This window comes from Eucyclogobius newberryi, unplaced genomic scaffold (genome assembly GCF_026437365.1).
Source record: "Eucyclogobius newberryi isolate DKJ021-1_F unplaced genomic scaffold, fEucNew1.0.hap1 SCAF_16, whole genome shotgun sequence".
NCBI classification, from domain to species: domain Eukaryota; kingdom Metazoa; phylum Chordata; class Actinopteri; order Gobiiformes; family Gobiidae; genus Eucyclogobius; species Eucyclogobius newberryi.
Window position 1 is genome coordinate 29,659,390 of NW_027315790.1, and position 14,883 is coordinate 29,674,272.

The 14,883-nt window shown below is 44.8% G+C and overlaps 1 protein-coding gene and 1 long non-coding RNA gene across 2 annotated transcripts; both read right to left on the bottom strand.

The window, feature by feature from the left end:
* Positions 1–2,465: 2,465 nt before the first annotated feature.
* tcf19l (transcription factor 19 (SC1), like) lies at positions 2,466–9,265 on the bottom strand. Its single transcript, XM_072448206.1, has 5 exons — positions 8,878–9,265; positions 6,690–6,859; positions 6,074–6,464; positions 4,453–4,951; positions 2,466–2,835 (listed from the first exon to the last, which is right to left on the bottom strand). Exons 1-5 carry the CDS (start codon positions 9,149–9,151, stop codon positions 2,469–2,471), a joined length of 1,701 nt encoding a protein of 566 aa, XP_072304307.1. The 5' UTR covers positions 9,152–9,265; the 3' UTR covers positions 2,466–2,468.
* A 1,686-nt stretch (positions 9,266–10,951) lies between these two features.
* On the bottom strand, positions 10,952–14,029 carry LOC140362151 (uncharacterized). The gene is made up of 3 exons (XR_011927053.1): positions 13,969–14,029; positions 13,511–13,576; positions 10,952–13,226 (listed from the first exon to the last, which is right to left on the bottom strand). It is a non-coding gene; the product is annotated as an uncharacterized lncRNA (long non-coding RNA).
* Between the last annotated feature and the right edge of the window lie 854 nt (positions 14,030–14,883).

Sequence of the window (14,883 nt, forward strand, 5' to 3'; positions counted from 1 at the left end):
GTTTCATTTACACTTTAGTCATAGTTCCAGCGCAGAACAAATGCAAACTGGAGTTAAGACGATCAGTACTACGCGACATGTGAAGAGGTTACTGCAGTTTTTGCATTGGAGTGATGAAAAACGAGGTTAGATTACTGTTGTCCGTGTACATTTGACAGATTCAGTGCTTTCAAACGCATTATATTACACGTGATATGTTCTAGTCGTTTTATTTTATAAGCAGTTCTAAATATGTAAAGAAAATAATGGTTCTGTTGATCCCAAGTACGTTGTATAGTATAGTATAGTAGTAGAAGTACAGTCAGCGTGAGACATGTGTAAAAGTGGTTCAACTATGGGCTGATATTTCATTGTTCAAGTGAAAGTTGAAGTCAAAATTCATTCATTTCTAAAAACAGTAGCTGAGTACAAGCTTAGACGTGGTGGCAGTGGGTCGTGGTCACGTTTGTCAGGTCACCATCTCAAATGGTGGACAAATATGGCAGATTTACTGTTTTTGGAAGAAATATCCAAAACCAAAATCACGTGTTGGAGATTGGCTTCACACACGTGTCATATTAATCTTATGACTTAGAATCCTTTTAAAACGATCACGTCTTTGGAGTTGAACACTGGCCCCACTTAAAAAATAATTTGTGTATTTCTGCTGACGGAGAAGACGATGGACTTGGTGCCAGTTTTTGTTTCATGTGGACAAGCGCAGTTATTAGAGAAATGAAGCATGAACCAGGGCAGAAAATGCAGTTCTACAGTGACTAAAACGTCACGTGAACACAACCCGATTTCTTCAAGAGGAAATGTATCATTACCCACAAGAAACGCGAGATTATTAGGAATTTGAATGGTCACAACAAGCAAATCAGACATGTTGGAATTATTCATTTTTAGCCAATATTCTGTCCTCTTCAGCTTAACAATAATTTTGAAAAGCACCTTTATTTTATTCAAACAAATTTTAGGTTCATTTTTGTATCATTATTTACCATGTCATCTTATTTTTGTACAAAATGTCTCCATTGTTTGATCAAATTAAGTCGTCTTGGTTTTAAAAGCTGCTCCAACAGTTTAGTTTTAAAATGCATCTTGGATTATTTTAGTTCATATTTGTGTCTAAGATTCTGCTCAAAACCATTTCCGCCAAACAAACAAATAATTAGCAGAATATCATTTAGCAAAAGCCAGTCCGTCCGACGCCGCCGTCACCGACTAGAACAATGTGCTCCAGATTTCAGCTCGTTTCATTTCAGTCCATTTCTACCTCCGCGGACAAGAGTTCCCATCATGCACCGCTGCCACGGCTGGGATTGGAGACAGATCATTTCACCACAACCGTCCACTTTGGCCCCGAATCCCCCTCCACTGTCGCCGACGCAGCGTAACGACGCTTGAAGGTGAGAAAGGGCACGGACTAAAGCGGCTTGAAAAGGCAGCACTCGTCCCAGGACATGGGCCGGTGCGTAACAACCGCCCTCACCGTCCTGAGAAGTCAAATATTTCACTGGACAGTCTCATCAGCGCCGCGTTTTACTGCGAATCCAAAAGAAGTGCAGAGAAAACGGTCCCGAAGTGGCCAACGATTGATGCGTCTCGCTGCAGTCGCCCCGAAGCGGAGCAGGAAAGTCCAACCAGAGAAGGACAGAAACTGAAGCGCGTCTGGGCCCCCCGCGTTTGGGCCCCCGCGTCTGGGCCTGGCCATGTTGAACAGGAATTCATCTTTCTGAATAAAGTCCCGACTGCGATTTTGTTCAAACGTTCAAAGCCTCAAAAATGTCTCAAAATTGCAATGAAAGAGGCATTTTACACGTTGAGAGTTGACGTGATCGGCCGAGGAGCTGCAGGTGAAAATAAACATCGTAAAGTATCAGAATGACACCATCACGAGCAATATATTAGTTTCTGTTTTCGGTCAATCAAGGTTTTTACAATTTAACGTGGCTTTAAGGGCGTCAACTACCAGTAACTATTATTTTAGTATTCGACAAGTCTCATTTCATTTAGTCAAACGGACTATTATTTCTATTTTACATTGAGACTTTAGTTTTTACAAAATGAAAGGTTGAAATGTGGTGACTGGAGGCGTCTACATAGAGAAGCATGTTATTGTTAAAATAGTTTGTTCTTTGACATTTTTAATTAGTCACATCACTGTCGTCGTCATATAAAGGTCTCGTCGTAGGCGTTTTAGTCGGTTTAGCCCAGATAACGATTACAATTGCCAAAAATACAATTACAATACATATTTTATGACTGATTAGTCGTTGCAGCCAAAGTCTTCAGGCCAGAATGATTCAAAACGGTCCGATTTTCTGTTCTGCCTCCGAATTTGCCAGTGTGATCTTTCCCGCGCCGCCAAACATTTCATTAGAACGTTTGCAGCATTAGAAAATCATTTCATCGATTGTGTCCGAGCGTTTGTCTCTGCGGTCGCCTTCACAAAACAGAAACGTCCTCCGCCCCGTTCCCCCGCCTCAGCGACAGCCGCAGTGGAAGTCGGCGTTGGGGTCCCGCAGCAGCTTCTTCCGGTCGACGTGGAGACAGTCGATGTGGAACCAGGCGTCGCACACGTCGCACTGGATCCACTGCACAGTGTCCTGCTGGGGCAGTTTGCAGCGCGGGGCGGCGCACGGCTCCACGGACCCCGCCGCCACGGACCCCGCCGCCACCTCGCCCTCCTCCTCCTCCGCCTCGTCGTCGTCGTCCGAGGAGGAGGAGGAAGAGGAGGAGGAGCCCGAGGAGGAGGAGGCGGAGCTTGTGGAGCTGGAGGAGGAGGAGGAGGGCGAGGGCAGCGAGGGGCGGGGGGGCAGCGGGTGCTTTCGAGGCCGGCCGCGGCGCTTACTGCAACAGAAGGGACACGAAAGACACGTCAAACGCTTAGAATGAGCACGAGGCCATGGATGGAACAATAATCAAACTACTGGATCATCAGAAGAATCAAATTATAAGTCTTTTGTTACAGCAACAAAACAAAGGGAACTACATAGACCATGATCCTTTGCGCCTTTTCAGTGCAGACAACATGAGGAAGTGACTGTTCTTAAGGAGTTTTACATCTTAGTTCATTGAATGTGACAGTAATATAGGGCTGCAACAAGTCAATCCACTCATTCAGGAAATAAATCATCGTTAACTGGTCTATACATAGCCTCCAGAATAGATTTATGAGCTGTAATTTCATGAAAATCACGTGGAACATGTGTAAATGTGTCCCATAAACGTGCTCCTCCAGGATCCTCACTTCACTTCAGCTTCGTCTGGTCAAATGTAGTCAAATAAAATGTCCTCACGTGACTTATCTCAGAGTAATCACAAGACTAATCGATGAGCGAAACGATCGTTGGCTACAGCGGTGAGGATTCACAGGTCAAGGCCTTTAGAAAAAGTATCTGCTATTTGATGAGCCTCTCCACAATATTGCACACGTCTGTAACGCATTGCGCACGTCTGTAACGCATTGCGCACGTCTGTAACGCATTGCGCACGTCTGTAACGCATTGCGCACGTCTGTAACGCATTGCGCACGTCTGTAACGCATTGCGCACGTCTGTAACGCATTGCGCACGTCTGTAACGCATTGCGCACGTCTGTAACGCATTGCGCACGTCTGTAACGCATTGCGCACGTCTGTAACGCATTGCGCACGTCTGTAACGCATTGCGCACGTCTGTAACGCATTGCGCACGTCTGTAACGCATTGCGCACGTCTGTAACGTATTGCGCACGTCTGTAACGTATTGCGCACGTCTGTAACGTATTGCGCACGTCTGTAACGCATTGCGCACGTCTGTAACGTATTGTACACGTCTGTAACGTATTGCACAGTGAGATTTGCACATCGTTACATTTCTAACTGTAACAGACCAGCACAAGTCACTTTTAACTGTCCAGACCCGGCTGCATTCGGCTCAGACTACGGACAATAATAAACAGAGTGAAAAGTGTTTCGGCAATTTTACCACAAAACTAAAGGTGACTAATGTTCTAAGGCTGATGAACTCCAAAGAGGAACAGAATAATCTTGAAACTAGTTTAATTTAGTAAATCCCAGTCGTTCGGGCAGAATCCACAAAAGAAAACGCAATTCTGACAGAAATAGATGTTTTTATACTGCATCATGCCATTTTCCCCCAATTTAATTATTTGAATTTGATTTTCCTTTTTTTAATAAATTATTTAATTAATTCAATTTTTTTATTTATTTCATCCATTTATTTTACATGCTTTTATTTATTATGTATTGTGTATTATTATTATGTATTTTCCTTGTGGATCAATAAAGTCAAATTCAGTGGCGTTTACCATTTTTTGCATGCGATATTTTATTTGTTTTTAAACCACAAACTGAACAGGTCAGAGTTCAAACAGAAAAAGTTGCACATTTTAGTATCGTGGGTCAAAGTTGCTACGTGTCGGACACTTTATAGACTAGGTACAGCACGTCGTGTGCGGTCTTACCCGGTCTGGTGGTGGAACCGGTGGTACTGCACTCTGCCGCGCTCCTCGTTCCTGATCCGCACCGAGGGAGACGCCAGGCTGTAGTTCTCTCCTCCCACCACCAGAGGGGAGAAGACCGGGGAGCTGTTGGCCCTCCGCCGGCCCCTCGCCGCCTGCGGCGAGCGATGCACCGTCTTCTGCCGTCGGATCGCCGCGATGTTTCCGTTCATCGACGACTGCGCGTGATAGGCCGTCCCCACTTCCTGCTTGTGCTGCGCCGGGCCGTGATTGGTCGGGAGCAGGTGGTGCCGGCTGTTGGTCATGGCGCCGTGGAAGCTGCCGATGGTCCTGATGCCGACGGGGAAGGGCTTGGCCTCCAGGGGGTGTCTGACTTCAGTGTGAACTTTACTTTGAGGAGGTAGAGGAGGAGGAGAAGCGAATCCCTCCGACTCGGATCTGTAAAGACGCCGCCTTTTCTTCGCCCTCAAGCGCTGTCCGTCATCAGCAGACGTCCTCAGAGCTGGAAAACAAGCACAAGGTTAAACTTCAACCACTGCAGCTCGTTACTGCCCAATTTAAATTAACAAAAAGGAAATTATAGTGCAGTTTTCCCCCCTCGCAGTCTAAACAAGCTTTCACGTACATTTATACATTCATGTTACTGTGTTGTCCAAAAAGAGTGTGAATTTTACTCCAAATATAATTGTTTACATTTTGTGTTAAAATGAGTGGCACTAATTGGGCAAAACTTGGGAGTTTGGTTCAAATGCGTCAGGCCGACTTCCAGACACTCGTTTAATCAATTACCAATGTCATGTTCAATAAGTAAAACTAACGATCATCTTTTGAGAAGGACGACAACAACAACGACAACAACAAACTGGTGAGTTCTATTAAATGCATAATTGTATTGTTGGTGACGAGGGACGGCAAGATGATTGGGTTAATCGATAATCGTGTTTTTTCTGGTCACAATATAATCGTAAGAACCAAAACATAATAATCTATTAACAAAAATCTGTATTTTTGTTCAAGATAAAGCCAAAAAATAGACTTAAATTTAACTTATTCTGTTAAGTTCAATTTCATAAGGACGCTCAGTCACATTTACCACGGGAATGAAAGAAAAGTTAAGATTTCAATGTTGTTTGGTGTCAGTCTCAATAATTGTCTATAATCGTTAAATCGTGATGCATTTTCTCAAAATTATCGCAACACTAACATTTCATATCGTGACATCAAAATCCTGAGATAAAAGCAACAAATCAGATCTCAAAAGCGCTCGGCCAGACGCCGCTCAAATCCTTCTTTAAATAAAAAAACACCTATAGAAGCCAAATGAAAACAAACATTGGAGTAATTAATAAAGCTTTAGTGGTTTAGTCAATTAATTTGTCATTCGTGTCTTAATCAACCCAAGTATTACGGTAGATAAATGATTTTATTGGGATTGAAAAGGCAGAAATGAAGCCTTTTCACACAAAAAGAACAAAATCACTGATACTTTTCTTTTGGATCGTTGAGATTTGAGCTCTTTTATAAATGCCACACCCCTTTCCCACTGCACACGGCACGTTTGGTCGACCACCGCCCCCGTAACGATTAACGGCGTGACATAATTGGCGGCGGCGGTCCCGCTCACCTCCGCAGCCCCGGGACTCGTCGGAGCTGTCGTCCTCCAGCAGCACCGTGTGGGCCGACTTCCTCCTGCTCCGGGAGGGCGGGGGCTTGCTGGGCGGGGCCGACGACGGGGCGGCGGGGAAGGGCGGCGGCGTGGAGGCGGGCGGAGGGGACGAGAAGCCCGCGGCGAGGGGCGGGGACGCCGACGAGCCCGGGTCAGACGTGGTGCCCTCCAGGCTCTGGCTCCGCCTGAAGGTCCAGGCGCTGCCCTTCATCTTGCTGAGGCTGCCGATGGAGCTCAGGATCACCGTGGCCCGGTTCAGGGACAGTTTGGACAGGTCCAGGTTGGCGGGGGCTTTTCGGTCCTGGTTGGTCCTGATGCGGGTCTGGAAGTCCGAGGAAAACGTCCCGCCCTGCAAAAAAACAACACATGCACGTGATTTAGTAAAGATATAATGTCTTTGTTTAGTCTGGAGGAAGCAGGCGCGAACTTAGACCGTCTTTTCAAATTAAAATACAAATAATAATATATAGAGTCTGTATAGTCCAGTGAACGCTCAAACTACAATGACTTTTTATATTCCCACTTGTGACAACGCAGAAACAGGATATTTACAATCGCCGGGTAAAAGAATCACCTTCGGAATCGTTATAGCGTCAAAATCCAGCGGGCGAACTTTGACCTTCTGAAACAGGAAGTAGAACTCGGGGCTTCCTGGCGCCGACTGGCCCCCGAAGGTCAACGTGTCGCCGTCCGAGAGCTCCCACTGGATGCCGGACTGAAGCCGCACCTCGTTCACCCACGTGCCTGAGACGACAGAAACCAGGATTCAGGAAAACAACGCAACGAATGTGAAAGTATTAAAAACATTTACAGGAAATACTACTTAAAGTGCCTATAAAAGGTCTTTGTGATGTTCTAATTTAGACTTTATTTGGTGTATTTATACCTGTTGTACATATACATTATATAGTAGAAAAAGCTTCAGTTGTAGTCATCTGGACTCAGTTTGAAAAAATAGATGTTTCGACTCTCATTCAAGAGTCATTGTCAATAAAAGAATTTAGATCGAGAACTCCGATATTAATACTGTTCTGTGGTAAGACCCGCCCATTGGGAGGAGCCTTCCTGAAGTAGCTCCTACTTCCTGAAGTAGGAGCCTTCCTGAAGTCTCTTTCTACTTCAGGAAGTAGAAAGAGAGTACAACTCACGCCGCCTCACACCCCGCCTCACGCCCCGCCCCACGCCCCGCCCCACGCCCCGCCTCACCTCACTCGCTTTAATCAGAGTTTCAGGGGACGATATGTAAAAGTGTAACCGAGGCTGCTTCAGTTACTTCAGGACAGGTCCATGTGGATTTGTATTTTTTGGAGGCAATAAATGATATTTGACGATATTTAGATTTTTAAAATCAACAGCGAGGCTTAAATTTATGTTCAAATATGATAAAGTTCACATATTAACTGTTAAATATTTAATAAAAATGTGTTTATCAAAGTTACAAATCATTTCTTGCTGGATTTTGGCTGCATTAATCAGAATGGTTTGTTTTTGGTTCAAAATATTAAACAAAAAGAGTTTCAGAATTTACTTCATTTTTTTCTATTTAGTGTTTAAATCAGATCTTTTTTTCTCTCTCTGGATTAACAAAACGAAAAAAACAACAACTAACAAACCATGCACTGATTCCGTTTAAATTTTTACTAATTATTTTGTTAAAAAGATAAATCTGACTTTGGACGGACTGGCAGAAAAAGGATCCGATACATTTTCAATATTTGACTGATGCTAATATCCAGGGAAAACCTTCAGATACGATGACAGATGTGTAGATCACAGATCCGTCGCAGAAATTACTGTTTTTTTAAATCAGATTGTTTAAAACTGTGGGAAAATATACCAGAATGAATTATACAAACGATCATGTTTAAAAATTACTTCTATTTTTATATAGTGATATTGTTACGTTTCACGATATTCTAGAGTTTATAAGGCAGATATTAGTGCACTATTATTGATGTTTGGTCGTAAATAAACTCGATATTTAAGTTTTGTTTTTATTTTCAAAACAACAGTCACAAAATCACAATTAAGGCTGCAACTGACGATCATTTTGCCAATCGATTAGTCTAGCGATTATTCTTTGGATTAAATCGATCAGTTATTTAAAATGCAAACGTCACATGAGGACATGTGGACATTATGGACTGAAGAGTGTTTTCCCACAAAAACACAGCATTTACTCATTCTCCACGTCATTTTCATGGAATTACGGCTCAATATCAGTCTTTTCGCAGCTCACGGCACATTTAGGAACATTTGAATAGACAAAATAACAATTAGTCAATTACTAAATCAGTTGCCGATCATTTCATGAAGCGATTAACGTGAAGTTAAAGAGGTGTACGTACGTATGTATGTATGTATGTATGCATGCATGTATGTATCTTTCCGTTTCTGTATATTTATTTGTAAAGTGCAGCACTTGGAATCTGTTTCTGTTTATGAAATGTGCCATATAAAGACAGTGGATTCGACTGAAAAGGAGTTTAGTACTTACGCCTGGGAAAGCACTTTTTATCTGGCCGTTTGAGACAAAAACTTTACTTTTTCAATCAGAAAGTTTGAATTCAGAAAGAGAGTGAAGGACTTTCACAGCTAACAAGTGTCCCCAAGTCCTCCCAAGTGTCCAGAAAGTCCTCCCAAGTGTCCAGAAAGTCCTCCCAAGTGTACCCAACTGTCCAGAAAGTCCTCCCAAGTGTCCAGAAAGTCCTCCCAAGTGTCCAGAAAGTCCTCCCAAGTGTAGCCAGGTGTCCCGCGCTCACCATGACTGCTCCTGTCCTTGATGTGGACCTTCCATCCCTCGTCCGGTGTCGCCGTGGCCGCTCCTCCACCCGTCTCCCTCTCGGCCTCCAGCTCGGCGTGGATCCTGGACACGGAGGCGGAGTCCAGGGTCACGTCGCACAACTCCGGCGCGCGGCCCAGACGGAAGACGCACTGGTTCACGGCCGGCCTGAACGTGTACAGGTCCCGCACAGAGTCCCCCACCGAGGAGCCGATACGCAGGAGCTGGAAGCACGGCTGCACCCCGGACAACATGGCTGAAGCGATTGTCCTGAAACGTCCCGGGACAGCCCTGCGCTCACAAACTGTCCTCCATATTGCCCTGAATCTAAAGCTTACAAGCGAACGGTTACAACAACAGCGTCTGTGTGCAACGTCCGTGCGAACATCGAGCTAAAATGAGCAGAATATCCGGCTGTGAGCTCAAAACGAGAAGGTTACGGGTTCAAATGACAGGTGTTCCTATCAAATATGTAAATCAGCAGCTCTGCGTCCCTGCTGTGAATACATGAATGCCAAATGAGGATTCAGACCACTAATTCAGCAGGAGCAGAGTGGAAACGAGCCCTAAACCAAACAGATTAAATCCCCTGCAGAGAGGACACGCCGGGACGAGCGCCGAAGAGGACGTTCTAAATGTGCAGTATTAAAAGTAGTGCCTGTAACTGCGTCGTAGTGATTGTCGTCAAGGTCTAAAGTTGTACAATATTACAGCTTCAAAAATAAAAAAAAGGAGTGAAAAGTGTCAAAAAGTTTCCAAAAATGATGGTGCAGACATTGAACTGGGTCAAAGGAGCAAAGACTGAAGAGGAGCAGAGGCACGAGGCTGTGTCATCTGTGAAAACAAGAGAAAACAGAAAGTGTTTAACACCAGGTTCACATAGACAGTGGATAAGCATCTGATTACTGTAGCAAACACATTAAAATACATTATTAAAACACATCTGGCAATAAGATGAGTGTAAACAATGCAATGCAGACTCAACGTGAACGTCAGTCTACGTGAACGTGCACAATGACAGATTATAGACAAACACTGGGCACGATATTTCACTTCTAATCATCACTACTGAGAGACCAGTCCGCGTTAAAGATCAAAGTGTGGACAAAAGCCAAACGGAGCTTTTCATATTTAAATGTGTGCGTAAAGACAGCGAGTGAGCCGCACGCGCTCAGTGACACAAAGCCCGAGGCTGCGCCCACAGGAACAGACGCACGTCACGCAAAGACACGCCGACCAAACTCTTACTTTTACCCACAGACCCACAGCGAACAGCCCGTGCAGCTACAGTGAGTTTTGAGCCCATAAAACACGGTGCAAAAGTCAGACTTCAATGCGCAGATGCAGAACCTCGCTGTCGAGAACTGTTGCCGTGAATTAAAACTCTCGAACTTACTTCACTTTTGGCTCCGGCTTTTGTTTTACTGCGCCAAAGTCACCGCGGAAATCCAACCAGAGGAGATCGGCCCTCAGCTTCGGATAAACTCTGCGCCTTCTGCAGTATTTTATGTCCTTTCTTCAGCGCGTTAGAGGCTCGCTCCTCTCGGGGGGGAAGTCCTTTGAAATTTGGCGCGCCACACGACCCTGCGCAGCGGCTTCCGCGCTCTGCGTGCTGCGTCACATCCGGTCCCGCCCCGGACGCCTCCTGCAGCTGTTTGTTCAGAGATGTGGGTCACTGAGTGCGGAGTGCGGATCATGTAGGCCACAAATGTCTCTTCCACAACTGAAAACTAGATAATAGTCATAATATCTGAAGAACTCAAAGTACTAGTAGCAGCTTTAAAGACAAAGTCAAACTGGCCTGTGTTGTGTTAGGATTCAGGGAGGTTTACAGACTGTATTGTATTATTAACACACTGGGGAGGTTTCAGACGGGCCTGTATGATATTACTAACACAGTGGGAGTGTGCAGGTTTACAGAGAATATTAAGTCCAGCCCCTTGATCACACACGGCCCATAACAGTCACTTTGTTCATGAACAAGTTACACTGGTTTGACAAATAACTGAAAGAGTCGCCGAGGATTCTGTCTCACGCCAATAAAAACTCAGGGCTACTTTGTTGAAAATGAATTTATTTGTTTATATTTCATTCATTACAGAAAATTTGAAGTTTTAGAAAAGTGTGAAGGATGAAGATGTTTAAAGATGAAGTTGTCAAATGGATGCAGCTGTTGTAAAAGTTTGCATTGAAAGTGAAAGTTTGAGATAACGAAGATCAAAGTTCAGACAAAGTTGCATATGTCATATGAGGACAAGTAACACAAAGCAACTACAAGAACATTTAAAAAAACATTTATAATATGCCGAAAATGAGTCATGACATCTTTACAGAAAGGTGCAGTTTATATTTTTATACAAATGCTAATCGCTCTAAACTGGCTGCATGCAGTGGTTATAATCACTACTGAGCACAAACAGCAGAGGAAGAAGAACGTGTGGAAGAACAAGATTGTTAGAAACATTCAAGCGTTAAAGGGATGATTCTGCAAATATCTAAATAAATAATGTGCCTTCTCAAAGTACCACGACAGAACATATTCGTAAAACATTTAATTTACTTAATATGCAGCGTTTTAGCCACAAAATTCAAATTGATCCAAACCGGGACAAAACTGAAGCAGGACTAGAACCGGTCTGATTAAATGTTCAACTCCAAACACTTTAGTTGAGAGTGAAATCATTCCAAGTGGAGATTTGAGTCCAGTGCTTCTAACTCGTGTGAGAAATTATCCTTTTCTGATTAAATAATGAGAACACTTCACTACTGTAAACGCGCCACTGAGAAAAAGGGATTAATCGCCTCAAGATTCACAACTTTGCACGCGAGACACCAATTTTCAGTCCAATCCGAAGTGTTGGTTGATATTTGGCTTTACACCGGGTGGACTTGAAGAGGATTTTTGATTGAAATTGCCTCTTGTCCTCGCACTCGGGGAGAGTGAGCGCGGCACTGGCAAGAGACGAGCGCGTAATGGGAACAGAAAATAACAGATGGAGTTTGAACGAGGCCAAATGAAGTTCTTTTGTGAAGCCAGGGTCGACTGAGATTGAGTCCATCTCCAGCTCCACAAAGGGCCCTCAAAACAAGGAGCCGGGCGCCGCACTCGAGCGCCGAAAGGTCAAACAAGTTCTGAACGTGCTGTTTGCGTTCCACTCCTGTAAAAGATGGACTGCGGCGTCGAGCAAGGAGAACGTGAGATTATTTCCACCAAACATGTGTTATTTCTGTTCCTGCCCTTGTTTCTTTTTATCACATTATGAGTGTCATGTCCGTGGTGTTGACCAGACCCCTAGAGGACGTTGACAGTACTGCAGAGCGATCAAAAGAGCTATTTTGTAAGTAGTTTATTATAGCATGGATCAGCTGCTTTGAATGTGGACGAAAAGTTAAAAAAAAGAAGTGTGTTTCTCAATAATGCTTCATAATAATACGTTTAAAGTTATTTTGCTTCCCATTGGCATTTTTGGCTTGGGGTCAAAACACACGCAGTACAATGCTACCCTGATGCATTCATTTTTCAAAACGTCCCTCATCAAAACGACATAAAAAGTTAAATTTAGCTATGTTAAGGGTAAAGAGTACGGCACTACTGTACAAAAGGTTGTTAGTACTACGTGGCATACACACTGCAACATCTACGAGCTCCGATGAACATGTCAGTAAAAGGTAAAGGAATCGATGCAGCGTTCGAGTATAAAATCTTGCATAAGCCTTGCTGTTATAGAAATATACTTTGCACTGTACATGCAAACATCATATCTGTATTTACAGCGATGGGGAAAGTGGTGATTGGGTGATGACCAGACTTTTATGCTCAGTGGGTTCAGTGCTATCTCAGTATATTGCTTAAGTTTCATTCAAAGTCACTATTATATTTGTCAGTCCCTGAAGTTAGAATTTAGATTTTATATTTACAGCAGATTATAATGTTTCCCTGCATAAGCACTTCCATAAGTACACAACCACATGCATGTTTCAGTGCTGTAGAAGTTAGTAAGAGTGGTCAAATCTATCTATTTTCCTGAATGCCGTTGAACTGGTCATTTTTTTGCAGTTGTTTTACTTATTTACAGTAGCTGCAACTTTTTATACAGCTTTAAATCAATACATTTGACAAGTGCCTTTAAATTCAATGAGTCAACAATAAACGACTATTTCTATTGACTTTTTAAATACATTATCAACCAAATAAAGGTTGAAAATTGTTAATGAAGATAGAGAATATTTACAAATAAATCTTTAGCCCCATTCGCCTGACTGTGAATTTATCTGCATTTAGAATGAGGGTCAGAGCTGAGACTGAAGCCTGTGAACGAGGGTCAGAGCCTGTGTGAACGAGGGTCAGAGCCTGTGTGAACGAGGGTCAGAGCCTGTGTGAACGAGGGTCAGAGCCTGTGTGAACGAGGGTCAGAGCCTGTGTGAACGAGGGTCAGAGCCTGTGTGAACGAGGGTCAGAGCCTGTGTGAACGAGGGTCAGAGCCTGTGTGAACGAGGGTCAGAGCCTGGGTGAACGAGGGTCAGAGCCTGTGTGAATGAGGGTCAGAGCCTGTGTGAACGAGGGTCAGAGCTAAGACTGGAGCCTGTGAACGAGGGTCAGAGCCTGGGTGAACGAGGGTTAGAGCCTGTGTGAACGAGGGTCAGAGCTGAGACTGAAGCCTGTGAATGAGGGTCAGAGCCTGTGTGAACGAGGGTCAGAGCCTGTGTGAACGAGGGTCAGAGCCTGTGTGAACGAGGGTCAGAGCCTGGGTGAACGAGGGTCAGAGCCTGTGTGAATGAGGGTCAGAGCCTGTGTGAACGAGGGTCAGAGCTAAGACTGGAGCCTGTGAACGAGGGTCAGAGCCTGTGTGAACAAGGGTCAGAGCCTGTGTGAACGAGGGTCAGAGCCTGTGTGAATGAGGGTCAGAGCCTGTGTGAACGAGGGTCAGAGCCTGTGTGAACGAGGGTCAGAGCTAAGACTGGAGCCTGTGAACGAGGGTCAGAGCCTGGGTGAACGAGGGTCAGAGCCTGTGTGAACGAGGGTCAGAGCTAAGACTGGAGCCTGTGAACGAGGGTCAGAGCCTGGGTGAACGAGGGTTAGAGCCTGTGTGAACGAGGGTCAGAGCTGAGACTGAAGCCTGTGAATGAGGGTCAGAGCCTGTGTGAACGAGGGTCAGAGCCTGTGTGAACGAGGGTCAGAGCCTGTGTGAACGAGGGTCAGAGCCTGGGTGAACGAGGGTCAGAGCCTGGGTGAACGAGGGTCAGAGCCTGGGTGAACGAGGGTCAGAGCCTGTGTGAATGAGGGTCAGAGCCTGTGTGAACGAGGGTCAGAGCTAAGACTGGAGCCTGTGAACGAGGGTCAGAGCCTGTGTGAACGAGGGTCAGAGCCTGTGTGAACGAGGGTCAGAGCCTGTGTGAATGAGGGTCAGAGCCTGTGTGAACGAGGGTCAGAGCTAAGTGTGAACGAGGGTCAGAGCCTGTGTGAACGAGGGTCAGAGCTAAGTGTGAACGAGGGTCAGAGCCTGTGTGAACGAGGGTCAGAGCTAAGTGTGAACGAGGGTCAGAGCCTGTGTGAACGAGGGTCAGAGCCTGTGTGAACGAGGGTCAGAGCTAAGTGTGAACGAGGGTCAGAGCCTGTGTGAACGAGGGTCAGAGCTAAGTGTGAATGAGGGTCAGAGCCTGTGTGAATGAGGGTCAGAGCTGAGCTTTCTAACAATCTGCATCTGGCAATTTACTGGGAATTATGTGTGAACATTTTTTATAATTGATCTGATTTAACATTTAACAATGCCACTGGCTTTTGTTATAAAACAATCCAAAATACAACTCGTCACATTGATGCTATTGATCGTTGCTGCCCTAATTCTTGGCTTGTCTCTCCACAGATCTGACCAGTAACTTGGCCGATCTGCTGGAGACACTGTAGATAAAGTATATACTGTACTGTGGAATACGCAGGCGGCAGATCCTCCACCAGAAAAGGTTACACGATACAACTTTAATTGTC